The 24718-nt window shown below is 44.8% G+C and overlaps 1 protein-coding gene across 8 annotated transcripts in view; it reads left to right on the top strand.

The window, feature by feature from the left end:
• Positions 1–24718, top strand: part of ITGB4 (integrin subunit beta 4) — a 46737-nt gene that overhangs the window by 7113 nt on the left and 14906 nt on the right. For 6 of the 8 annotated variants that reach the window (XR_011166117.1, XM_069076381.1, XM_069076382.1 and 3 more), the window contains exons 4-23: positions 577–678; positions 1595–1799; positions 2146–2242; positions 2871–3042; positions 4857–5120; positions 5429–5518; positions 6217–6339; positions 6694–6858; positions 7084–7160; positions 7391–7593; positions 15814–15917; positions 16192–16290; positions 16471–16600; positions 17036–17158; positions 17508–17614; positions 21366–21399; positions 21680–21862; positions 22193–22296; positions 23841–23899; positions 24172–24195. Coding sequence is in view for 7 of the 8 variants with exons in the window: in XM_069076381.1 (XP_068932482.1) it covers positions 577–678; positions 1595–1799; positions 2146–2242; positions 2871–3042; positions 4857–5120; positions 5429–5518; positions 6217–6339; positions 6694–6858; positions 7084–7160; positions 7391–7593; positions 15814–15917; positions 16192–16290; positions 16471–16600; positions 17036–17158; positions 17508–17614; positions 21366–21399; positions 21680–21862; positions 22193–22296; positions 23841–23899; positions 24172–24195 (2465 nt within the window). In the remaining variant the exon portion in view is untranslated. Of the gene's footprint in view, positions 1–576; positions 679–1594; positions 1800–2145; positions 2243–2870; positions 3043–4607; positions 4831–4856; positions 5121–5428; positions 5519–6216; positions 6340–6693; positions 6859–7083; positions 7161–7390; positions 7594–15813; positions 15918–16191; positions 16291–16470; positions 16601–17035; positions 17159–17507; positions 17615–21365; positions 21400–21679; positions 21863–22192; positions 22297–23840; positions 23900–24171; positions 24196–24718 lie in introns of those variants that run through there. The other 2 variants (XM_069076385.1, XM_069076386.1) reach the window with 2 other exon arrangements.

The following is a 24718-nucleotide window of genomic DNA, read 5'->3' as shown; positions in this document are numbered from 1 at the left end:
AGGGTGGGCCAGGCCAGGGAGGGTGCTCACCCACAGTACAAGAAGACCTCAAGATCCCTCATTAAGCCAGGCTTCACCTTCATTATGGTTCAGGTACAGAGTTCAATCCTCTCCAGCCAGATGGAGTTACACCAGGACCAGAGAGTCTGGTCCACTCTGCCTGGTTCCCACCTCTCCAACTTCTGAGACTGAGAAATCCTAGGCCAGGTGAGATAGTGGAGGAAAGTTCTGCAGTAGTCATTTCCTTCAGCCCTGGGCCTCCAGCCCCAGAAAAGAAATGGATACAATAGTGTATACTCCAAAAGGGGATATATCAGTCCCAGGCCAGGAGAGTAAACATAATCATGCTTCCTGTGTGAGGGTCCTGGGCTCAGGACTGAGGTATGGGATATATGCACCCTCACTCCAGGGTCAGATGCCCTGGTACAAAGCCCTGGTTGTCTGGGCCTAGTTACAGCTCTTAGGGGAAGTTATCACATGAAGGCCAAAACCAAGTATATGGACAAAAAAATAGATTGAGGGTGCAAGAGACACTGAGAATTATCCTATTGCCTTTTCCATTCTTCCACTGACTAGACATTCAAGGACCGTCGCTGTAACACTAGAGAAGAGCTGCTGGCCATGGGCTGTGAGGCTGGAAGTGTTGTGTTCAAGGAAAGCAGCTTCCAGATCACAGAGGTGAGAGCCAGGGATGAGGAGTCAGCAGGGGTGTTAAAGTGAGGTCATGGCCTAGAAATAAGGAATCATAGCCTCAGAGGCAACCAGGTGGCACAGTGGGTGAGAATACCAGATAAAGTCTAAAGACCTGAGTTCAAATTCTGACTTAAATACTTCCCACCTGTTATGACAAGCCATTTCACCTCTTGATTTCAGTTTCCCCATATGTAAAATGGAAAAGATAATAATAGCACCTACCTTTTTCCCTAGGGGGTGTTCAAAAGTTATTTTTTACACAATACTTATTTGAGATGATGAAGAAACCTAATCTGGTAGAAGAAGCCCTGGCCTAGGGAGAAAGACTTTAGGCCTAGTCCCATGCTCTGTTACTAATTGGTCAGATGATCATGGGCAAGTCATTTCTTTTTCCTGGGTCCAAGTTTCTCCATCTGTAAAATGGTTTAGAAAAGAACACTAGGGAAAAAAGAAAAGACACTGGAACAGGGTCAGGGGAGCTAGGTTTGAGCTTAGCTCTGCTCTTCCCTGCCAACGTGACCTTGATCAGGGCAAGACACCTCACCTCTCTGGGCCTCAATTTCCTCATCTATAACTGTGACATTTTTTAGAGGCCCCTGGGCAGCTTTCCACAGGGGCCATAGAGGGGATGAAGGGGAGATTGATCATCTATGGGAAAGGAGGGGGTCACTTTGAGCTGGGTCCAGAGAAGGAAGCTGGGCCAAGGTGAGAGTGAGTGATACCTGCTGGAATGCCAGGAGCCAGGGCACCAGAGAGAGATGTTCAAGCCACGTGTCTCCCTCTCTCTGTGGTACACATATCCAGGATGTCTCTATATGTGTGTATATGTATGTGTGTGCACATACACATTATGCATTTGCACACATCTATACATCTATCCTATACATGTTCTACTTGGCAGAATACTGAGATTGACACCACCCTAAAGAAAAGCCAGGTGTCCCCCCAAGCCATGCAGTTACGGCTGAGGCCCGGCGAGGAGCAAAGTTTTGAGTTTCAGGTGTTTGAGCCCCTCGAGAGCCCTGTGGACTTGTATATTCTCATGGACTTCTCCTACTCCATGTCCGACGATCTCGCTAACCTCAAGCAGATGGGCCAAAACTTGGGTATGTCAGGGCACCTGAAAGCAAGGGCAGGATGAGCGTCACCACTAAGGCCAGGCACATCGCCAGGAAGCCAGGCCACTGGCAATGTGTCCAGCTGTTTCCTTCCCCAGCTATGGAAATATAGACCGTGCATAGGCACGTGTTCCCTGGGGTTACGAAACTCCCCACTCTTCTCCCCCAAGGGTGTCAAGGAATTGCCATTAAAGCCGGTCTCCTCCTTGAGTGGGCCTCCTTGGTGCCCAGGATTCCAACTCTGTAACCCTGGCCCATTGTCCTGCTGGAAACGGGGGGCAGGGTTCTGTCCAAGGGATTTCCCTGTCCCCTCTTCATTGTCCTGTGTCTCCAGCTGGGGTCTTGAGCCAGCTCACAAGCGACTACACCATTGGCTTCGGCAAGTTTGTGGACAAAGTCAGCGTCCCACAGACAGACATGAGGCCGGACAAGTAAGTGAGCCTGCCCTGAGAATTCTACCACTTGGTACAAGTTCATTTAAGAGTGGGGAAGAATTACCCCTGGAATGTAAGGCAGCCCAGGTCCCATGGGCAGACCCACCCTACCCCTATCCCACCCAGTCAGATCATTCCCAGAGGTGCATCAACATGAGCTCTGCTGGAAAAGGAATCTGCCAGTGAGAGGATGCTCATGGGGCGGCAACCCAGGGCTAGTCAAAGGAGAGCTCCCTCCATGATGCCAGCAGGAGGTAGAAGAAGGCAGTGCTTCCTCTCAGGTAATCCTGGAGGTCCTCCACCTACCCAGCATAGAAGGATAAAACATATCCCACCCTATTTCAGTACCCTTAGAGGAAAAAGCACTGTCATGTTGGCATCTTGAGACAAAGCCTCAGTTGCCCCATAACAGTTAGAGATCAGGTTGAATGAGGCCCCACTGGCTATGCTGGACAAGGAAGAGGCATGAGGGCATGGTATTCTGCTCTCCAGTTCCTATGCACCCCACTGAAGGACGAAATAAGGGAAGTTGTTGGGAGTGAAGGGAGGGGCTCCTCTACGGAGCTGGGAGGAGACATAAAGCTCTGGACCCTCTCCCACCTGATGTCTCTGTCCTCCCCACAAGGCTGAAGGAGCCCTGGCCCAACAGTGACCCTCCCTTCTCCTTCAAGAACGTTATCAGCTTGACGAAAGATTTGGAAGAATTCCGGAATAAACTGCAGCGGGAACGCATCTCAGGCAACCTAGATGCACCTGAGGGTGGCTTTGATGCCATCCTTCAGACAGCTGTGTGCACGGTAAGCCCAGTGTGGGTGCTGCCAGTCTGTGCATGCCTATCCCATCCCCCTCTCTGCTGGGTGGCAAGTGCTTCAGAGCACACTGAGAGGCCCGTTCTTAGTCTCTGGGCCTCTTTGGGAAGAAGGAAAACACAGAGCATCATTGTGTAGGTGGTGGAGAGGTCTCTAAGGCCTGGGATGCACAGACAGATTTCAAGAGGGTCTGTGAACTTGGAACATGTAATATTTTTTAAATTTATCTTATATTTATTTTACTTATTTTTTTGTTACATTTTGAATTCCAAATTGTCTCCTTCCTTCCCTCCTAACCCCGCATGAGAGAAGGCCAACATTTGATATATATATATGGAACCATACAATACATACTTCCATATATCAGTTCTTTCTCTGGAGGTGGATAGCATTTTCTGTCATAAAACCTTCATAGTTGATTTGTATGTTCATAGCTTAGCTATTCGGTTATTCTTTGAACAAGTTACTGTATCCAAAGTTCTCTTGGTTCTGCTTGTTTCACTCTGCATTATTTTATGCAAGTCTTTCCACGTTTTTCTAAGCTCAACCCGTTCATCATTTCTTATAGCACACTAGCATTGCATCAAAAACTTGTAATACTTTGGTAACTGTATTTAATAGATAACTGTATTTTCCTTTGTAATCCTATATATTTTATTTTATGCTTTTAAAAACATTATTCCATGAAGGGGGTTCATAGGCATCACCAGAATGCCAGAGGAATCCATAACACAAAAAAGTGAAGAATTTCTGCTCTGATAGGAAGGTCTCTGGGGGTGATGATCAGGCGATGGTTTCAGGTTATGCCCAATATGGTCTACAATCAGACTATGTCACTTTTGTACTGAGCCTGAACAGTTTGAAAAACTGTTAGTTGAGCTGACAAGATAGCCCAGTGGATAAAGTGCCAGATTTGGGTTTGAATCTTGCCTCAAGAAAGAAGGAACTAAACACTTATTAAATACCTACTATGTTCCAGGCACTAAGCACTTATTAAATACCTACTATGTTCCAGGCACTGTGCTAAGGTCTTTACAAATATTATCTCATTTAATCTTCACATCAACCCTGAAAGGTAGGTGCTATTATTGCTCCCACTTTACAGTCAAGGAAACTGTCAGACAGAGGTTAAGTGACTTGCCCTAGGTCACACAGCTAGTAAGTATCTTAGGCTGAATTTGAACTCAGGTCTTTCTGACTCTAGGCTCTGCACCACCCACCTGCTCAGACTCATTAGCTATATGAACCTGAGAATTAAATTGCTTAACCTCTCTCAACTTCAGTTTCCTCAGATGTAGAATGGGAATAATAATGCATTAAATTATTTAATCCCCACAACAACTCTTTAAGGTAGCCAGTAGTATCCCGATTTTAAAGATGGGCAAAACTTGAAGTAGTATATTATCACATTTAATTCTCACATTAACACTGAGAGGTAGGTACTATTATTATTCCTACTTTACAGTTGAGGAAACTGAGTCAAGACAGCAGTTAAGTGACTTGCCCTGGGTCACACAGCTAGGAAGTATCTGAGGCTGAATTTGAACTCAGGACTTCCTGACTCTAGGCCCTGTACCATCCAGCTATCATATAGCTAGCTAGCTATATGGGCTTCTCCTGTCTTCTAACACTGGTATTGTAAAATGTTCTAGCTAAGTAAGAGACGGGTATTTCCCACTCTCTGGGAGACTCAGCGGCATTCATTCATGCAGCAGCAAGCAAGCAGGGCTTGCTTCAGGACTATTCTGGAAGGCTGAAGAGGGCACCTTTAAATAGGTATGCTTCTCTCTACCCCTCCCCAGAAGGACATTGGCTGGAGGGAAGACAGCACCCACCTGCTGGTGTTCTCCACAGAGTCGGCCTTCCATTATGAGGCAGACGGTGCCAACGTGCTGGCAGGCATCATGAAGCGGAACAGTGAACATTGCTACCTGGACTCCACGGGCACCTACACTCAGTACAATCAGCAGGACTACCCATCAGTTCCCACTCTGGTGCGCCTGCTTGCCCAGTATAATATCATCCCCATTTTTGCTGTCACCAACCACTCCTTCAGCTACTACGAGGTATGTGCATGTGTATGTGTGCATACATGTGTAGGAGTCCTGAGAGCAGAACCATTCCTAAAATCTTCAGGGACTGTTGTGGGTTCCTCCCTCATTAGAGATACCATATGTCCCTTCTACTTGAGTTCCTAAGTTAAAAAAAAATACTAATATTAAGTTTGTAATCAACTAAGACTCCTGGATCTTTTTCATTCCCGGTGGCTACTAAGTAACCACTAAGATTCCTCTCAATCAGCAGAGACTATCATTCTATGTTCTTCATCTTCCTCATCATCTTTTTCTCATTTTTCTCCTTTTTTTTAAAACAGAAGCTGCATACCTATTTCCCAGTATCCTCTCTGGGATTGTTGCATGAGGACTCTGCCAACATAGTGGAACTACTTGAAGAGGCCTTTTATGTAAGGAGTTTGGGATTAGGAGAGGAACTTGAAACTTTGGGACCTGAGAAGGACCAACCTACTGTGGTTGAGTCCAACATGGGACATGGTTGGACAGGGCCAGGGGCTCACAGTCAAAGTTAAAGATGGGGTTTAAGGGTAGGGACACAAATTTCACCTTCATTATCATTCCTAGTTACTTCTCCCTAAAAAATCCCTGTGCAGAGCTGATTCTCTGTCTTTGAAGGGCTGGCTCTCAGCTGAGATCCCTCATCAGGCCTAGCCTTGCTCACTCCACCTTCATTCTAATTATGTGAAGTCTGGGACCCAGGGGTGCAATAGTATTCAAAGAAAGCCACCCCCACCTCACCTCCCACCCCCAATCTCTCTTGCCTTGAGGGAGGCTCTGATACCTGCTAAAGGCATCATGTAGGCTTCAGTGGTATGTCATCTCTGATAGACATTTGAATCTACTGTTTTCATTTGGGTGATTAGGAATACTTATTGATAAAGATAAATGTGTGAGCACTATGTGTGCAAGAAGAACTGGCAAGTGTCAGGAAGTGAGGCAACTGGGGGCCCAGGTGGCCAGAATCTCCCTGCCCCTAAAGAAAAAGGATAGGGAGAGCCAGTCACTCTTTATCCACAAACTTAATTAGAGAGGGTAGGATGAGGGTTGTTGCTTCCTAATCTTACTATCCACTATACCTCCCCACCAGCGTATCAGGTCCAACTTGCATATCACAGCTCTGAATGCCCCCCGGGGCCTGCGGACAGAAGTCACCTCCAAAAGATACATGAAGACGAAGACTGGGTCTTTCCAAATCAAGCGAGGGGAAGTGGTATGTTTCCATTTGGACTAGCATGTGAGAGACCTGCTGACCCTAGGGTTAGGGCAGGGATTTATTATAGACTCAGGCCCTGAAAAAGAGTAGGTTGTAATGGTTTTCTTTCCTAAATTGAATCAAGTTATTTTCCAGGATTGAGGAGATATCAAGTGGTTCTTTCCCCCAACCCAACTTCAGAGAACCACGAGCAGTAGGGTTTAGGCAGAATGGAGTATTGCTAAGAAGCCAGAATAAGAGTATGCAGGGAGTTCCCTTTTCTCCAGAAGAAGTCCAAGCAGTCCATGTATACCTGCTCCCTTTGACCTCTGGGGGAAGGAGATCTTGGCTGATGGGGCTCTGTTATTACAGGGAACTTACCACGTGCAGCTGCGAGCTGCAGAGCAAGTGGACGGACAGCATGTGTGCCAGCTACCTGTTGAGGATCAGGCAGGAGAAATCCATCTAAAGCCCTCTTTCTCTGATGGGCTCAAAATTGATGTCAGCATCATCTGCGATGTGTGCCCTTGTGAACTGGTAGGTAGTGAACACTGTCAAATCAGAATAATATTTGGAAAAATGACCCATGGAGCTGAGAGCCAAGGAGGGTGGGGTGGGATTTAGTGACCACAGTTCATATGGGGGATGGGGACACTGCCTGTTGCCACCCTGGCTCTGGGCTTAGTTCCTTCAGGAGAAATGTCATTCAAGGCAGGCAGGCAGCCAAGTCCCATGAAAGGGTGACACCCCAATCTTTTACAGCAACAGGAGCCTCTGTCAGCCAAATGCAACTTCAATGGAAACTTCACATGTGGGCACTGTATGTGCAAGGAGGGCTGGTGAGTGTCAGGGGTGGGGCAACTGGAGGCCCAGGTTCCCAGAGTTACCCTGACCTTGATGAAAAGAATATGGGGATGGCAGAGTCTGTGACTCCAAGAGGTCTCAATGCTGGAAGTATCAAGGTGTGCCAGACAAAGGAAGGAAAAAAGAGATGGAAAGGGTAGGGGTTGGGAGAGAGAAGAAAAGGGACGGCTCCTCCAAAAGTCGGCCTTTCCCTGGTCCCTCCCAGGAGTGGCAAGGCTTGTAACTGCTCCACGGGCTCCCAGAGTGACACGAAGCCTTGCATACGGGATGGGGAGGACAAGGTTTGCTCGGGGCGAGGAGAATGCCAGTGTGGGCGCTGTGTGTGCTATGGAGATGGACGCTACGATGGACAGTTCTGCGAGTACGACAATTTCCAGTGTCCTAGAACCTCAGGCTTCCTGTGCAATGGTAAGTGGGGGTCAAGGGTGAGACAGGGGATCAGAATGAGAAAAAAGGCCTGAACCCCCTTCTCCATAACCAGATTCATTCATGCTTCTTCCTTTCCTGTTCTTCCCTTCCCTTTTCTCCTTCCCTTCACTCCTTCCTTTAATCAATATATCAACAACTATCATTAATCAGGGTCTTACAATGTGCTGGGATTTAGGGCGCAAAGACAAAAGTGAAAGTCTCAGCCCTCGAAGAGGTCACAGTTGGGGCTTGGGGGCACGGATGGGTGGGGGGGGTGTGTGTGTGTGAGTGTGTGTGTGTGTAAACCGACACAAGATGTCACAGCTGTCTACACCGGACTGGACGCTCTTTGAGAGCAGAGGTTTTTTTTCTTCTTTGTATCCCTGGTGCTTAGCACAGTGTCTGGCACATAGTAGGCGCCTTCATGAATGCTTGCTGACTTGACAGGAGGCAAGTTATATGTGAAGAATAATAAGAAGGCCAAGCTTGTCAGGACTATAGTGCATACAAAGGGTAGCACTATGTAAGAAAGCTGGAAAAATTAGGTTCAGGCCAGGTTATGAAGGGCCTTAAGCATAAAACAGAGAAGCCCTATCTGGGTCCTTGTGGTAATAGGGAGTCACTGGAGTTTATTGAGTAGAGGAGTGACATGATCATGACTGTGTTTTAGGGAAATCACTTTAGCAGTTATATGGAGGAAGAACAATTAGGGGGCTATTTCAGCAATCCAGGTAAGAGGTGGTAAAGACCTGAACTAGGGTGATGGTAGGAATGGGGATGGAGAAAAAGAGTCAGAGGTAAGAGATACTGTGAATGTAGCAGCAAGATTTAGCAACTGATTTGATATGTATAGTGGGAAGAAATGAGGATTTGAGGTTGATCCTGAGGTTGCAAATCTGAGTGACATATAGATACTCAAGCACTGATGAGAAAAACTGAAGAAAATCACAAAATCATGTGACCTGGGTCTACTGTAAATTTATATTACCTAAATTCAGTTGGGTCCTCACTGTGGCAAAGCAGTCCTTTTATGCCTACCTAATTAATTTACTGGGACAGCTAGGTGGTGAAGTGGATAGAGTGCCGGGCCTGGAGTCAGGAAGACTCGTCTCTGTGAGTTGAAATCCACCCTCAGACAGTAGCTGTGTGACCCTGGGCAAGTCACTTAACCCTGTTTGCCTCAATTTCCTCATCTGCAAAATGAGCTGGAGAAAAAGAAATGGCAAACCACTCCAGGATCTTTGCCAAGAAAACCCCAAATGGGATTGTGAAGAATCAGACACAATTGAAAAAAGACTGAACAGGGGCGGCTAGGTGGCACAGTGAGTAAGAGCACCAGCCTCGGAGTTGGGAGGACCCAGGATCGGTTCCGGCCTCAGATACTTAACACCCACACAAAATAACTGACCGTGTAACCTTGGGCAAATTACTTAACCCCAACTGCTTTAAAAAAAAAAAAAGACTGAACAACAAATTTTTTTTACTCTCCCACTCAACACAGTGGCTCTTCTAAAACTTTTTATCCCCCCTGAAACCTCCCATGGCTCCCTTTCCCCCTTCCTTACCTCCACCTCCCAGAATACTTAATTTCTTTCACTCTCTATCTGAGAACCTTGCTTAATATTTTATTGAATAAAACTGAGGCCATCCACAGAGAGCTCCATCTTCTCCCCTCCTGATCTCATATCACCCAGATGCCTTTTGCCCCTATGTGCTCATTCACCCCTGTCTCATAGGAAGAAGTGACCGTTCTCTTTGACAAGGCAAACCCCTCCAAATGCACAAGTGATCTCATTCTTTCTCATCTTCAGCAGATTATACCCTCCTCATCACCATCCTCTAATTTATTTTCAGTCTCTGCCTGTCTTCTATCTCATTCCCTCCTGCCTACAAAGATGTACGTGTCTTCCCCATCCTCAAAAACCCTCCCTTGATATATCTATCCCCACTAGCTCTCATCCCCTATTATTCTCCCTTTGTAACTAAACTTCTTAGGATGACTGTCTTTATGCTTCTCTTCCTTTCTTCCCACTCTCTCTTTGGGGGGGGGTATTTTTGGAGTGGGGAGGACAGGGCAATTGGGGGTTGTGACTTGCCCAGGTCACATAGCTAGTAAGTGCTAAGTGTCTGAGGCTGGATTTTAACTCAGGTCCTCCTGACTCCAGGGCCAGTGCTCTATTCACCGTGCCACCCAGCTGCCCCCTGATTGCATCTACTTAGTCTCCTTTGCTAGATCTTCATCCAGGATACATGCAATAAAGGTGGATGTCTCCTAGGGCTCTGTCTTGGCCACTATTCTCTACTCCCTCTATACTATTTCACTTGGTGGTGTCATCAACTGTCATAGATGCTGAATGTCCAGTAAACCTCTAAAGCTCCCTGAGTCCAAAACTGAACTCAAACCCTCCCTTCTTCAGAGCCTATTTCTTTTTCTTTAAATTAATTTATTTTTAGTTTTCAACATTCACTTCCGTAAGATTTACATTTTCTCCCGCCTCCCTCCCCAAGATGTCTTGCAATCTGATATAGGCTCTACATATACATTTCCTATTAAACATATTTTCACATTAGTCATGTTGTATAGAAGAATTAGAACAAATAGGAGGAACCATGAGAAAGACAAAAACAAAACAAACAACAACAAAAAAGAAAATAGTCTGCCTCACTCTGCATTCAGACTCCCAAGTTCTTTCTTTGGATGTGGATGGCACTTTCTATCATGAGTCCTTTGGAATTGTCTTAGATCCTTGCATTGCTGAGAAGGGCTAAGTCCATCAAAGTCATTGTACTGTGGCTGTTACTCTGTACAATGTTCTCCTGAGAACCTCCCTATTTCTGTTGAGGATACCACCATCCTCCCAGGCTTAAAACCTAAGCATCATCCTCTCCCCCTCACTCTCTCTCAGCCCCCATTTGTAATCTGTGGCCAAGTTCTGTCAATTTTACCTTCCTTAACCTCCCTCATATATGGCCCTTTCTCTCCTCTGACACTGCTGCCACCCTGGTGCAGGCCCTCGTCACCTCATATCCAGCCTGCTCTACCTGGTCTCCCTGCCTCAAATCTCTCCTCACTCCAGCCCGCCTTCTACTCAGCTATCCAATGAATCTTCCTGAAGCCGACTGTCATTCAGTATACTTCAGCGGATTTCTACCATGTCCAGGATCAAACAATAAAATTTTCCCTTTGGCATTTAAAGCCCTTCATACCCTAGCTCCCCATGTGACCCTTTCCAGTCTTCTTACATCTTACAACACCCCACGTACTCGTGACCCAGTGACAGTGGCCTCCTTGTTGCTTCTCCAGGTGTCCCTCAAGTCCCAGATAAAAAATCCCACCTTCTACAAATCAGCTTCTTCCGTTCCCCTTCAAAAGTAGTGCCTTCCCTCTGTTGATTATCTCCAGTTTATCCTAACCCCAAATGGGGTCATGAAGAGTTGGACGTGACTGAAATGATTAAACAACAGCAATAACAATCTTGTTTGTAAATGATTGTGTGATGGGGCAGCTCCCCAGCATTTAGCAAAATGTCTGGTACCTAGTAGGCACCTAATAAATGCTTATCAACTGACTGACTGCATTCAGTAGAAATAGAGAAGCTCAGAAGAGGGATGGCTTTGGGAGAAAAGACAATGAGTTGTTTGGAGCATGTTGAGCTATAGATGCCTAAGGGACATGTAATTCAAAATGTCCATTAGGAATGTGATGAAACAGGACTGGAGCTCAAGACAAGAGACTGGGGCTGGATACAGAGATTTGGGAATCAACAGCAGTGATAATAATTAAACTCATGAGGAACTGACGAGGTCACTGAACAAGAGTATAGAGAGAAGAGGATCCAGGACAGAGACTTAGGGGATGCCCACATTTAGGGGGTATACTCTGGATGATGATTCAGCAGAGGAGACAGACAGTTAGAAGAACCAAGAGAGAGCAGTGCCAGGAAAACCCAGAGAAGAGTGAACAGCCAAGAAGCGAAGTTGTCAGAAGTGTCCAGAGCCACAGAGAGGTCAAGAAGTATGAGATTTAGCAATTGAGAGATGAGTGGACAATTTAGAGAAAACAAATTCAGTTGAGCAATGAGGTTAGAAGCTAAATTGCAAAGGATTGAGAAGAGAGGAAATGGAGACAATGAATGTAGATAACATTTTCTAGGAATTTGGCTGAAAAAAGGAGAAGATATACAATAATAACTTGAGTGGGGTTTTTGTGTTGTTTTTTTGTTTTGTTTTGCTTTGTTTTTTTAAGGAGAGGGAAACTTTGGAGTGTTTGCAGGTAGTGGAGAGGTAGGGAGAGATTGAAAACCAGAGAGAAAGAGGAGATGATTATAAGAGCAATTTGTTGAAGAAGGTGGGAGGAAGTAGGACCCAAGGATTACAGATGTAGAACAGATCTTAGCTTCCAGAATAACTCCCTCGTTTTACAGATGAGGAAACTGAGAATCAAGAGTACCTGTAGAGGGTTTGTCTATAGTGACTAGATTCACTTCATCAGATTTATTTCCTTTCTGCCTTAAATTTATACATACAGATATCGATAGCAGCTAATAGATAATATTATAATCTCTCCCAGTTATAGTGATGATACATTTATATGTGTCAATACAAATATAAAACACCTTTGTGTCACCAAAGAGCTTAATATTGGCTCAAAATATTGATCTTTAAAGTCCAGGGCAACTGGTGTCACAAGTTCACTTTTGTTCCCCCCACACACAACCAATTCAGGGAGATAGTTATGCCCCAAATTCCTAGAATTCAGTCATTGCAGAGCTCCCGGATCAGAGAAGAAATCTTTGCCTTCCACATCCACTGAGCAAAAAATGACTTCGTTGTTCTACAATATATTTGGAGGAAAAAATCTCCTCTAGCTACATTTCCCCTTATTACTCATTCCTCTATAGCTAACACTCAGAATGTAATGTCAGTTTATCTTTAGATAAATCCATTATAAAGCTTTAAACTGCAAATTAAAAAGAACTGAAAACTCCCAAAGGGTAAATAATGTAATGTTGATTTGCCAGGTTGTAATAAGGCAGGGCAGGAAGGGGGGGGGGGAGGTGAAGAGTGTATAATTTCACAGGCAGCACTGAAGAGTACCCAGGAATGGGGAGCCTGCAACCTTGAGGCCACATATGACCCTCTAGATCCTCAAGTGTGACTCTTTGACTGAATCCAAACTTCACAGAACAAATCCCCTTAACAAAAAGATTTGTCCTGTAAAACTTGGACTCAGTCGAAAGGTGACACCCAAGGACCTAGAAGGCCACATGTGCCCTCAAGCTGCAGGTTCCTTACTCCCTGATCCAAGGCAAATAACAAATTCTGACCAGAGAGATCATTCCCTAAACCAATAAGTGAGCCAGACAAAGTTCCAATTTCTCAGAATTATAGTCAATTTTGTAGTCAATCTGCCCTTCACTTCCAATCAACTCCCCATGCTGGCCTATATCCATACCTCCATCCACCTTTGGGCAGAGACTCAAAGTTTCCCAGGCTCCCCTTTCCTGTATGATTCCCACATCTCTCAAACTTTTAGTCTCCTACCAACTGAGAAAACTACATTTCCCAACAGCCCTTGCTGATGAAAGAGGGCTGTATTCATATACTTATTACACATACACATATGATTTTTATGTGTTTACAGTATGTAATTATAGTAATTTTGGTCCTTTTTTAAACTTTACATTATTTATTGTGGACATTTTACACAGTCATACCTTTTTCATATTTGTCATTTTTCATACATTAAAGTGTCCCAGTACAGTATTCCCCAGACACGGGACTTTACTTTGTTTCTAGTCATTTGTTATTATAAATATGATAGCCATAAACATCTTTGTACAAATAGATTTTTTCTTCCTTTCTCTTATTTCCTTCATAGTCCTTCTGGTGTGGAGGTGACATTTGGGTTCTCAAAACCTAGTCCAGCTATACTTTAGTAGGTCCTACCAAGCAGAAATGGTTTTGAGTACAGACCTATCAAGAGATTTTGTGCCAATTGTCCAAGGACCAACCTAGTTAAGTCCGGAGATGTTCATTACCAGAAGGCTGTCCATTTGGGGTGCTTTTTTTTTTCATTCACAGAAATTCCTAAAGACTAAAGAAGAAATGGGGTAGGACTGAGATCTGTGTTAGTTTAGGGCACACACACACACACACACACACGAAAATAAAATCAGGGATCTTTAAAGAGTTGAAATGTAGATCTATATCTGCCATTTAGGTTGCTGGGAAAATGACATTTCCTCACAGCCCATATGGCCACTACAGGGCTACAAAAATATGAAGTACTATTTCCACTACCACCACTTCTACCACCCCAGCTACAGGACCATGTGGTCAAATGGTGTGGCTGTTTTGGTGGCTATATTACGCAGAGTCAGATTGCTTTTGAGAAAGATATCACTTTGCATGATCATCAGCAGTGTGTTGGTTTCCTCACAGTCCTGCCAACCTTAGGTTTTATGTGTATGTGTGTGTGTGCGTGTGTGCATGTGTGTGTGTGCATGTATATATTTTTTTTCAATTTTTGCCAGTTAATGGGTTTTATTTTCGTTTTCATCTCTATAACTAGCATTGATGCTGAATGTTTTCTCAAGAACATATTTACTACTTCTACTTCCTCTCCTGTGAAGTTTTGTTTATATCCTTTCTATTCAGTTCAACTAAACACAATTATCAAATTGTTCAAGGCAGTCAGCTAAGTACTAGGATCTTGTATCAACTATGGTCTTGACCATTGATTCAAATTCTAGACTTTTTTTCTTGCTTTTTTTTTTTTTGGAGGGGGGAAGGCAGGGCAGTTGGGGCTAAGTGACTTGCCCAAGGTCACACGACTAGTAAGTGTTAAGTGTCTGAAGCTGGATTTGAACTCAGGTCCTCTTGACTCCAGGGCCAGTGCTCTATTCACTGCACCACCTAGCCACTACCTAGTCACCCCCTAGATTTTCTTTTTTTTTTTTTTGGAGGGCAGTTGGAGTTAAGTGACTTGCCCAAAGTCACACGGCTAGTAAGTGTGTCAAGTGTCTGAGGTCGCTGGTGCTCTATTCACTGCACCACTTAGTGGCCCCTTCCCCTGCCCCAGACTTTCTTCAAGGAAGACCTACCTCAAGCATACCAGACTGGGAATTAGGAGGCCTGAGCTTACTTTTGGCTTTACCATTAACTAATGTGTGACCTTGGACAAGGCAATTTCCTCCTCTATAAAATGAAGGGATTGGACCAGGGGTTATTAATCTGAGGCCTATGAACTTTGGGGTTTTTTAAAATATATTTTTATAACTATATTTCAATATAATTGGTTTTCTTCGTAATCCTATTTATTTTGTTTTATGCTTTTAAAACATTAGTCTGAGAAGGGTTTCACCAAACAATCAAAGGGGTCTTTGACCAAAAAATGTTAAGAAACCTTAGTATTAGTGATTTTGAAGGTCACTTCCAGCTATAATATTCTTTGGTTCTTAGTCTCACCTCCTTTGTGGAGCCTCCTGTCATTACTCCAACCAATAACAATCTTTTCCTTCTCTGAATTCTTCTTGCACATATTTAACACATAATTATTTTGTCAGAGAGGTCTTGCTTTTTGAAAACTCCTGAAGGCCAGAAACTCTGACAATAACTAGGAATTTCATTGGGAACAAAAATAACTAGGGAAATTGGGTAGTGGCACAGAAAATAGACATACTGGTATTGAGAGGGCAGGATGGGGCATATCAGTGATATAGAGTACAGTATAACCTCCCATGTTTTCCCAGGGATTAGAAAAGAAAGTTGCCCCTGAAGGATGGGGTTGGGGGGTGGGGAATTTAAGGCACTGGGACTCTGGGAATGGCATAAAGAATCATGAAGTATAACCCAATCGTCCTACCTTGCCCCCTCCAAAAAGCAAAAAAATAAAACAAAAGAAAAGAAAGAATCATGAAGTATGGGGAAGATTGTTTCCAGACCTCTATGAGGAAAAACTAAGCCAGCCACCTTGGAAGGAAGCACATTTCCCCATCCTCCAAATCAGTGCCAAGACAGTTACCCTGTCCCAGCAATCACTTTGCATAGGCATATTCTATATCTTCTCATAGCCTTTAGCAGAGAACCGTCTGGACATAACAGACACTAGATAATTTTAAGTGGTTACATGAATAGATGGATGGCCCTTACCCCAGGCTCTGGATGGATTTAGACTGGAGTATGATTTCCGCTTTCCTTTCTTCCCACTTTCTACAGACCGGGGTCGCTGCTCCATGGGCCAGTGTGTATGTGAAAAGGGCTGGACAGGAAAGAGCTGTGAGTGTCCCCTCAGCAACGCCACCTGCATCGACAGCAATGGGGTAGGACTGGGAACTGGATGGTCACAATCACTATGGCCATATTGATGGGATGAATAGAAGATATTTCTTGGGGTTGGAGATTGGGAATCTGCTACAAGTTGGGGCAAAGCATCAGAGGACTGTACCAACTTTTGCCACTCTCTGGAGAGAGATTGAGAAGGCAAGGCATGGAGGTTTGAAAGGTCCTCTTCCCAAAAGATGACTGGGTTCTGGCCAAACTAGGACCTTTCTGGTTGCTGAGTGAGCATCAAGGTAATGAATCCTCTTTCTATAGGGCATATGTAATGGGCGAGGCCGATGTGAGTGTGGACGATGCCACTGTGACCAAGTCTCCCTCTATACTGATACCACCTGTGAGATCAGTTACTCCGCAGTGAGCACAGAATGGGACTGGGCAGAGGGAAGGAGTGGGTATGGGAAATGAAGAAACAAAGAAGTAGGGCTGGAGTGTGGGAGGCAGGAGAGGGTCAGAAAGCCTCTCTGGAAGGTGGTTCTGGGGTTCAAGGAGCCTCTTCACCCATCCAGCACTGTTTCTGACTGCTTCCCCATTCAGGCATTCCTAGGGGTATGTGAGGACCTGCGTTCCTGTGTTCAATGCCAAGCCTGGGGCACAGGTGTGAAGAAGGGGCAGAAGTGTGCCAGCTGTAACTTCCAGGTGAAGATGGTGGAGGAGCTGAAGAAAGGTAATAGAGAAGCTGTGACCATACCCTAGAGAGGCTGGGAAAGTAAATGATAGTGGCACATAATATTCTAGAGATGGGCAAACTCTTTCCTATAGACCAGGAAAATTCTCAGAATGGCCCTAGACAAAGCTAGGTGCTCAGCTGAGTGCCTTGGGTCCTCCTTATTAGAGTGGAATGCCTTCCTCAAAGCATGACCAGAACAACCCCACTGGGTAGTTTCTAGGAAGTCAGACCACTCTTGCCTTTCCCAACCACTCAGGAAATCTTAACTAAGTCAGATTCCCCCCTAGACCTAGACCTTTGCTTCATTACTCTCTGGGATCTCACTTACTTCCTTCTCATCCTTCTCCCATCCCTGGGAAAAGAATTAAGAGGCAAGAGGGTGGGGGCAGGATGCATAGTTAGAGAGTCTATCTAATATTGTGGTGAATATAGCGGAAGAGGTTCTGGAATACTGTTCCTTCCGTGATGAGGATGACGACTGCACATACAGCTATACCGTAGAAGGGAATGAAGCCATTGGGCCCAACAGCACTGTCCTTGTGCATAAGAAGAAAGGTGAGTGCCATGTAGGCCCATGGAGAGAAATGACTTAGATCTGGGGCCAAAAGAGAGGAAGGAAGGGAAGGAGCTCCCATCCCAAGTGGGAAGGGTGGCAGGATGGGGGAAAGAGTCTATCTAGTTACCCAGAAAGAAGCTGATTGCCTTCTGTTCTTCCCCAAAGACACTCTTGATTAACCTGGGAAAGTCACTTCCTTCTTTACTCCTTGGTTTCCTTACCTATAAAATGAAAGAATTGTTTTCCAAGGTCTCTAACATTCTGCAGTTCTCCAAGTCTTTGTTTCGTGGCTCTCTCCTTCCCATTCCTCCCCTGTACCATGACTTTTTGTGTCTGCCCCTGTCCTAGAGTGTCCTCCTGGAAACTTCTGGTGGCTCATCCCACTGCTCATCTTCCTTCTTCTGCTCTTGGCCCTGCTGCTAATGCTCTGCTGGAAGTACTGCGCCTGCTGCAAGGTAAGCCCCCTTCCCCATCCCTAACTCCCCTTACCTTCCTCATCCACTTTGCTGAGCCATACTCACTTGAGTCTCAGCTTTACCCTGTCTCTACATGTGGTTCCAGATCAATCAGTTGATCAATTTGCCAACCACCATTTTTTGGGTGACTTGTAGATGCCTAGCATTGTGCCAGGTTATATGGAGATATGGAAGACATAGGCCTGCCTTCTAAGAAAATCAAATCTGACTGGTTACAGAATATGGGCATACATGAGACTATCAAAAAAAACCAAAATGGCAGCAATGAGGTAGAATAGATATATCTCTTTGATGTAACACTAAGAAAGGAGGTAGACAGTATAACGAGAGAGGAATAACCAATGGACAAGCCACATGTCCCACTGGTAGCCATGAAATGTGAACAGAGCTAGAGGAAAGCCTCCACTACATTGAGTAGACACCTGTGGGGGATTGATGGGAGGACATGAACAAGAGTCATTCGGATGTGATGGTGTAGATGGGTTGCAATCTGCACCCTTGAAAGCTGTGTCCATACTGATCAAGTCACAAATCCATCAATCAGGAAGCATTTGTTAAGGGCCTACTGTGTGCTAGGCACTATGCTAGGTTCTAGTAATACAAGGAATTAACCAAGAGAAATCATGTGTACACATATGAGCATATACTAAATATATGCAAAGATAATACAAGATCCCCTGAAGCAGAGGAAGTGTTAGATGGAACGGAGACATTACCAACTATGAGATCAGGAAAGGTTTCAAATAGAATGTAGCATTTTAGCTGAGTCCTAAAGAAAACTATGGAATCTAAGAAACAGAAGTAAGGAGAGAAGGCTAACTGGACACAGGGAACAGTAGGCCAGTTTGGCTGAATCTTAGAGTAAATGAAAAGGCATAATATGTAATCCATCTGAAAAAGTAGCTGGGGCCAGGCTGTGAAGGGCTTATATGTTCAAGGGGTAAATAAATCAACCAATCAATAAACATTTATTTTATTTTTAATTTATTTTTAGTTTTCAACATTCACTTCTGTAAGTTTTAATTTTTCTCCCCCTTCCTCCCTAAGATGGCATGCAATATAATGTGGCTCTACATACATTCCTATTAAATACATTTTCATATTAGTCATGTTGTCAGTAAGCATTTATTGAGCACTTACTATGTACCAAGCACTGAGTAAAGTGCTGGGGATCCAAAGAAAAAGCAAAAATGTCCCTTGCCTTCAAAGAGCTTTAGGAGAGGTTCACATTTAGGTGGTTGATCCAGCAAAGGGGATTGAGAAGCAGTAATCAGAAGAACCAAGAGAAAACAATGTCAGGAAAACCCTAGTAGATTGGGGTCAGAGAGGAGAGTATGCAAGACAAGAGAAGATCAAATGCTGCAGAGAATCAAATAGGATGAGGACTGAGAAAAGGCCATAAGATTCAGATTTTGTCAGTAAGAGATGATAGACAACTTTGGAGAAAGCCATTTCAGTTGTTATGAACTTAGAAACCAAATCATTAAGGAGAGGAAGTGGAGGCAGTGAGTGTAGACATCTTTTTCTAGGAGTTTGGTTGAGAAAGAGAGAAGTTATAGAATGATAACCTGAGAGGATGCTGAGCAAGAGTTTTCCATTTGTTTTATCATTGTTGTGAAGAACAAGGAGACGTGGGCATGTTTTCAAGCAGTGAGGAAGGAACCAGTTAGATAGGGAGAGATTGAAAATTAGAGAATGAGTGGAGATGATTATGGGGACATTCTGCTCCAGAAGATAAGAAGGGATTGAATCAAGCATATGAAGGTTGGCCTGGTAGGGAGAAGGACCATCTCTATCAGACTGTAGTTAAGGAGGGATGATGTCAAGAGGTTATGAGATGTAGGTGAGAAGAGAGAGCTCACAGGGAAAACCTTGATTTTCTCATTAAAATATGAGGCAAAGTCAGCTGAGAAGGTAGAGGAAGAGGAAGTAGATAGATGAGGCTTGAGCAGAGAGAAAAAAGGCTTAGAATAGCCGCCATCCGGAGTTAGAGAATCAGTTAGGGAAGAGTAAAAATATTTCCTTACCATAGCAAGGGCCCAGTTGAGATTAGATAAAATCAGTTTGTAGTGGACCCAATCAGCTGGGTTGCATGATTTCCTCCAGCACTGTTCAACAGCTCAAGTAAGAGCAGAGGAGGGGGGATAGTGAGGGAATGGTCCAGTGTTGTCAAGGAAAGAGTAGTGACAGGAAAAGGAGTAAAAGGATTCGACAATAAAATGTTCAGGATGTGATGATGCGGAAAGGTTGCAATCTGCATCATTGAAGGCTGCATCCACACAGATCCATCCATGGGTCTGTCAATCAGGAAGCATTCATCAGATGCCTACTATGTGCCAGATGCTGTGCCAGGCACTAAGAATACAAGGATCATGCAAGATAGTCAAGGAAGACAATAGGCACATATTGTGGATAGAACACTAGGCCTAGGGGCCGCTAGGTGGCACAGTGAATAGAGCACTGACCCTGGAGTCAGGAGGACCTGAGTTCAAAACTGGTCTCAGACACTTGACACGCTTAGATGTGTGACCTTGGGCAAGTCACTTAACCCCAAATGCCTTGCCTTCCCCCCTCCAAAAAAAAACCAACCCATTAAGCCTGGAGTCAAGAAGACTTGAATTAAATCTGGCCTCAGATACTAGCTATGTGACCCATAGCAAGTCACTTAACCTCTGCCTTAGTTTCTTTATCTGTAAAATGGAGATAATAATAATAACACCTGCCTCCTAAGGCTATTGTAAAGCTCAAATGAGCTAATGTTTGTAGAACACTTAGCACAGGGCAGCTAGGTGGCACAGTGAGTAAAGCACCGGCCCCGGAGTCAGGAGGACCCGAGTTCGGTTCTGGCCTCATACACAACACCCACACAAAAAACTAGCCGTGTTACCTTGGGCAAGTTACTTAACCCCAATTGCCCTCCAAAAAAAAAGCAAAAAAAAAAAAAAAAGAGAACACTTAGCACAGTACTTGGTACATAATAAGCAATTTAATGTTTGTTTCCTTCCTTCCTTCTCTAGGGATATTAAAAAATACATACATAGAAAATACAAGGTCATTTCAAGGGGAAAGAGAGAGGGTTCTCTTTTTAAATGTTTTATTGATATTTTCACATTGCTGTCATTTCCCAAGGACTACTCCCTACCCCCAATAAAATCTTCTCTTGTAACAATGAAGTACAGTTAACAAAACAACCATATTGGCCACATCTAAAAATGAGCTCCCCATTCCATACCTGTAATACACCATCTTACCATCAAGAGACAAGAGGTATGCTTCACCCTCAGTCTCCTGAAAGCGTGACTAGTGACTGCTTTAATCAGAGTTCTGAAGTCTCTCAGTATTGTTGCAGTAGTATAGAGCTGAACTGGTTAATTAAGGGGTGAAACCTGGGAAGGGAAGAAAGGGGAATCAGAATAGGTGTGATAACCTGAAAGGAATGGAGGTCACTATGATAGGATAGAGACCAGGCAAGGGATAAGTGAAGTGGGACAAGACCTCTAGAGACATTTTTCTGTCCACCTCTGCCATCGTAATTTATTATACTCCCTTTGCCCTACCACAGCCCTCAGGCCCTGCCACCATCTAATGTTACTAGGCATCTCAGGAGAGGAGTAGCCACCTTGCCCCTGATGCATGAACAGGGCCCTAAAAGAAGCAGATAACCCAGAGTTAGGAGCAGCTCAGGTGACTAAGCCTCCTTCCATTTCTGTTCCTTCTGTCTCTCTCACAGGCCTGTCTGGCCCTGCTCCCCTGCTGCAACAAAGGTATTGACTGAGTACTGGTATGGGGAGGGTGAGGGAGAATGGAGCTCTGGCTGTAGCCTTGCACTTTCTTGAGGGCAGAGGGAGAGGAGGGGAAGAGGGAGCAGTGATTACCAGAGTGTATGACAAATTAATCTCAGGATGATGGAAGCTAAATCAATGACTTCAGGTGTCTTTCCTGGTCTGGTATCCTTGGGTATAAGGAGGAGGGGGTATTGGCACTGTACTCGGTGGACATTGTAAGGGTGGTACTGGTACTGAAATTCCCCTGCCTCTCCTGCAGGACACATGGTGGGCTTTAAGGAAGATCACTATGTACTAAGGGAGAACCTCATGGCCTCGGACCACCTGGATACACCAATGGTACGAAGTGGGAATCTGAAAGGCCGGGACATGGTCCGCTGGAAGATCAACAATTTACAGTCTTCTGGCATCACCACCCATGCTGCCAATCCCAAAGAACTGGGTAAGAGGCATGGCCATGGGGTGCTCTCCTCAGAAAGGCCTCCTGAGCAGTGGTACTATGGATACTGCTTGCTTTAAATCTTGGGGCCCAAGGGACACTCATCTTAATCCCTTATCAGGGCATCTGACAGGGTTCTAAGAGACAACTTCCATTTTCTTCTCACCATACTAGTATTTCTGAACACTAACAATTCCATGCCCACAATACACCAGGCTTGCTATTCTACCAGGCTATCTATCTATAACAAAGTTCTGTGGGTTCTAAGCACTGGAAACTCTGTAGTGGCCTCCATGAAAGAGTGCCAACATAACCCATCCTTTTTCCACACAGTCCCATATGGGTTATCCCTGCGCCTTGGCCGCCTCTGCACTGAGAACCTGCTGAAACCTGATACTAGGGAGTGTGAACAGTTGCGCCAGGAAGTGGAAGACAATGTAAGGCTAAGGGCAATGTCCAGTGGAGGGCAAATAATAGAGAATCTTTGGGCAAGGGTGAATATGATAGATCAAAGGAGAAGGTGGAAAAGAGTATGTGGGAAGGAGTTAACTCAAGGTTAGGACTCTTCTGGAGTCCTCCACAAGAGGGGGTAACCTGTGAGGGAATCTACCATTTGCATTTTCCAAAAAAGTAAAGCTTCAATGAATGGTCCGAGCCCCTAGAAACTCTGCTCCAGGGCCTGGGTATATTTCCTTACCCCAAGAGGACACTGACTAGGGAGTCCATTCTTTGTTCAATCAATTAATCAACATTTATCAATTGCTTACTTTTTTTTTTTTGCCTTTTGGAGGGCAATTGGGGTTAAGTAACTTGCCCAAGGTTACACGGCAATTTTTTTTTGTGTGGGTGTTAAGTGTCTGTGGCCAGAACCAAACTCAGGTCCTCCTGACTCTGGGGCCAGCACTCTTACTCACTGCCCCACCTAGCCGCCCCTAATTGCTTACTTTTTGATGGAGCTGGAAGGGGCCATCCCTTCACTCACTTCTTAAAGAGGCCTATTCACTGAACAGGCATTACCTCGCTCTAAGTGAGTACCTTTAAGTGAAAAGGCCTTAGCCTAAAAGGCTCAGGGTCTCCCATTGCATCCTGAGTTATCTCCAGTCATCCTGATGAATTTCTGGTCACTGGACCCAGATGGCTCTGGAGGAGAAAGTGAGGCTGGTGACCTTGCACAGCCCTGCCTCACTCAAATCAAAGTCAACTACAAGTCATGTCATCATTTCCTTTTCAAAAACAAAGGACAAGCACAACAAGAAGAACTTTTTGATCAGCACTGTGCCAAGCACTAGGGATACAAAGCAAAAGTAAAAACTGTCAGCCTGCCTTCAATAAACTTACATTCTAAAAGGAGAGACAACATGGAGAGATGTAGGTGAATTTAAATAGGTTCAGAGTAGATGAAAGGTAACTTCAGAGAAGAGGATACCAGCAGTTGAGGGGAGCCAGGAAAGGCCACCTGTCACATATGATGGTACCCACTTGTAGTTCCTTCTTTAGGGGAGGCTGAGGCTGGTGGATTGCTTGGGTTCTGGATTTCTGAGCTACAATAGGCCAAAAGGCAATCAGATTTCTGCACTAAATTTGGTACCAATAGGACAGGCCCTTGGGAATAAAGGGCTACCAGGAGAGACATACCGGGCCAGGTCAGAAAGATGGAACAGTTTAAAGTTTTCATACTGATCAGTATTGAGATGACACCTATATGCGTAACCATTACCCTTCCAATCTGGATGAGATAGGAAGATCCAGCCTCCAAAGGAAAAAAGGAGGGGAAGGGAAGAGAAGGGGCAAGGGTTCCTTTGGCTAAGGGTCAAAGGAATACAGGGATTCTAAGAGGCATAGGTGAAGAGGGAGGGTATTTCAGGCATGGGGGACAGTGAGTGCAAAGACAGCTGTGAGAACAGGGCTCTAGGTGGTCTTTACTGTGCCAGACTGTCCCAAGGAGACAACCTCACTTCCCCTCTCTTTTATTCTCTTCCAGCTGAATGAAGTTTACAGACAGATCCCTGGGGTTCATAAACTTCAGCAGACCAAGTTTCGGTGAGTACTTGACATCGGCGTCCATTGGTTACTGTGCCAACCTGGTCCAAGACTCCCTGGATGGTATTTCAAAAGAGTAAAGTGGTCCATCCCATTGGTCTTGGGGCAGCCCTATACTAACTCTGCAGCTTGGTAGTGGATTATGGGGTGGACTGCTATAAAAGAAAACACCAAAAATCCTGAATATCTCTGCCCACCCCCCCCACATCTCCAACCCTTCTCAAGTGTCTAAGAACAGCACAACTCACTCATCTCTTCTGTTTCTCCCACAGGCAACAGCCCAATGCTGGGAAAAAGTGAGTAGATCATTAGCTGGTGGCCCTAGGACTATCACTCTCTGTCCCTTTATCCCTTCCCTCTCTGTTTACCTGCATTAACATTTTCTCTCCTTTGAGAGTTAAGAAGGGGATGAGGGAAGAACTTGCATTCCACTAATTCCATGCCAGCTGAGGGCCCTATACCTGGCACCCTTATCTTCATGCTCTCCCAAAACAGCATATTGCATCTGAGCCCCCACAGTGCTTTGTTTCTGAGTCCCAGGTCCTGGGCACCCCTGTATATCAGTATATGTCTGATTATGGGAAATGCAGAGGGCTTTACCAAGAAGGAATTGTGTAGCAATGGGGAGGGTGCCCCCTTTACAACCTTCTCAGGTGGGTACTCAGCTGCCAAAAAAAACCTCCCCAAACCAGATTAGAACCCATCACTCCTTTCCTCCTTTTTTCCTTTCCTCCTTTCTTCCTTTTTCCTTTCATTTCTTTCTTTCTTTCCTTCTTTCCTTTCTGATAGGTTAAAAAGAATAGCAACTAATATCCCACC

The sequence above is a fragment of the Petaurus breviceps genome, unplaced genomic scaffold (genome assembly GCF_028583685.1).
Source record: "Petaurus breviceps papuanus isolate PSGF00001 unplaced genomic scaffold, PetGlider_PUasm1.0 90925, whole genome shotgun sequence".
Classification (NCBI taxonomy): Eukaryota; Metazoa; Chordata; class Mammalia; order Diprotodontia; family Petauridae; genus Petaurus; species Petaurus breviceps.
The sequence above is the reverse complement of the archived record's forward strand: the minus strand, read 5'-3'. Positions and strand labels throughout refer to the sequence as shown.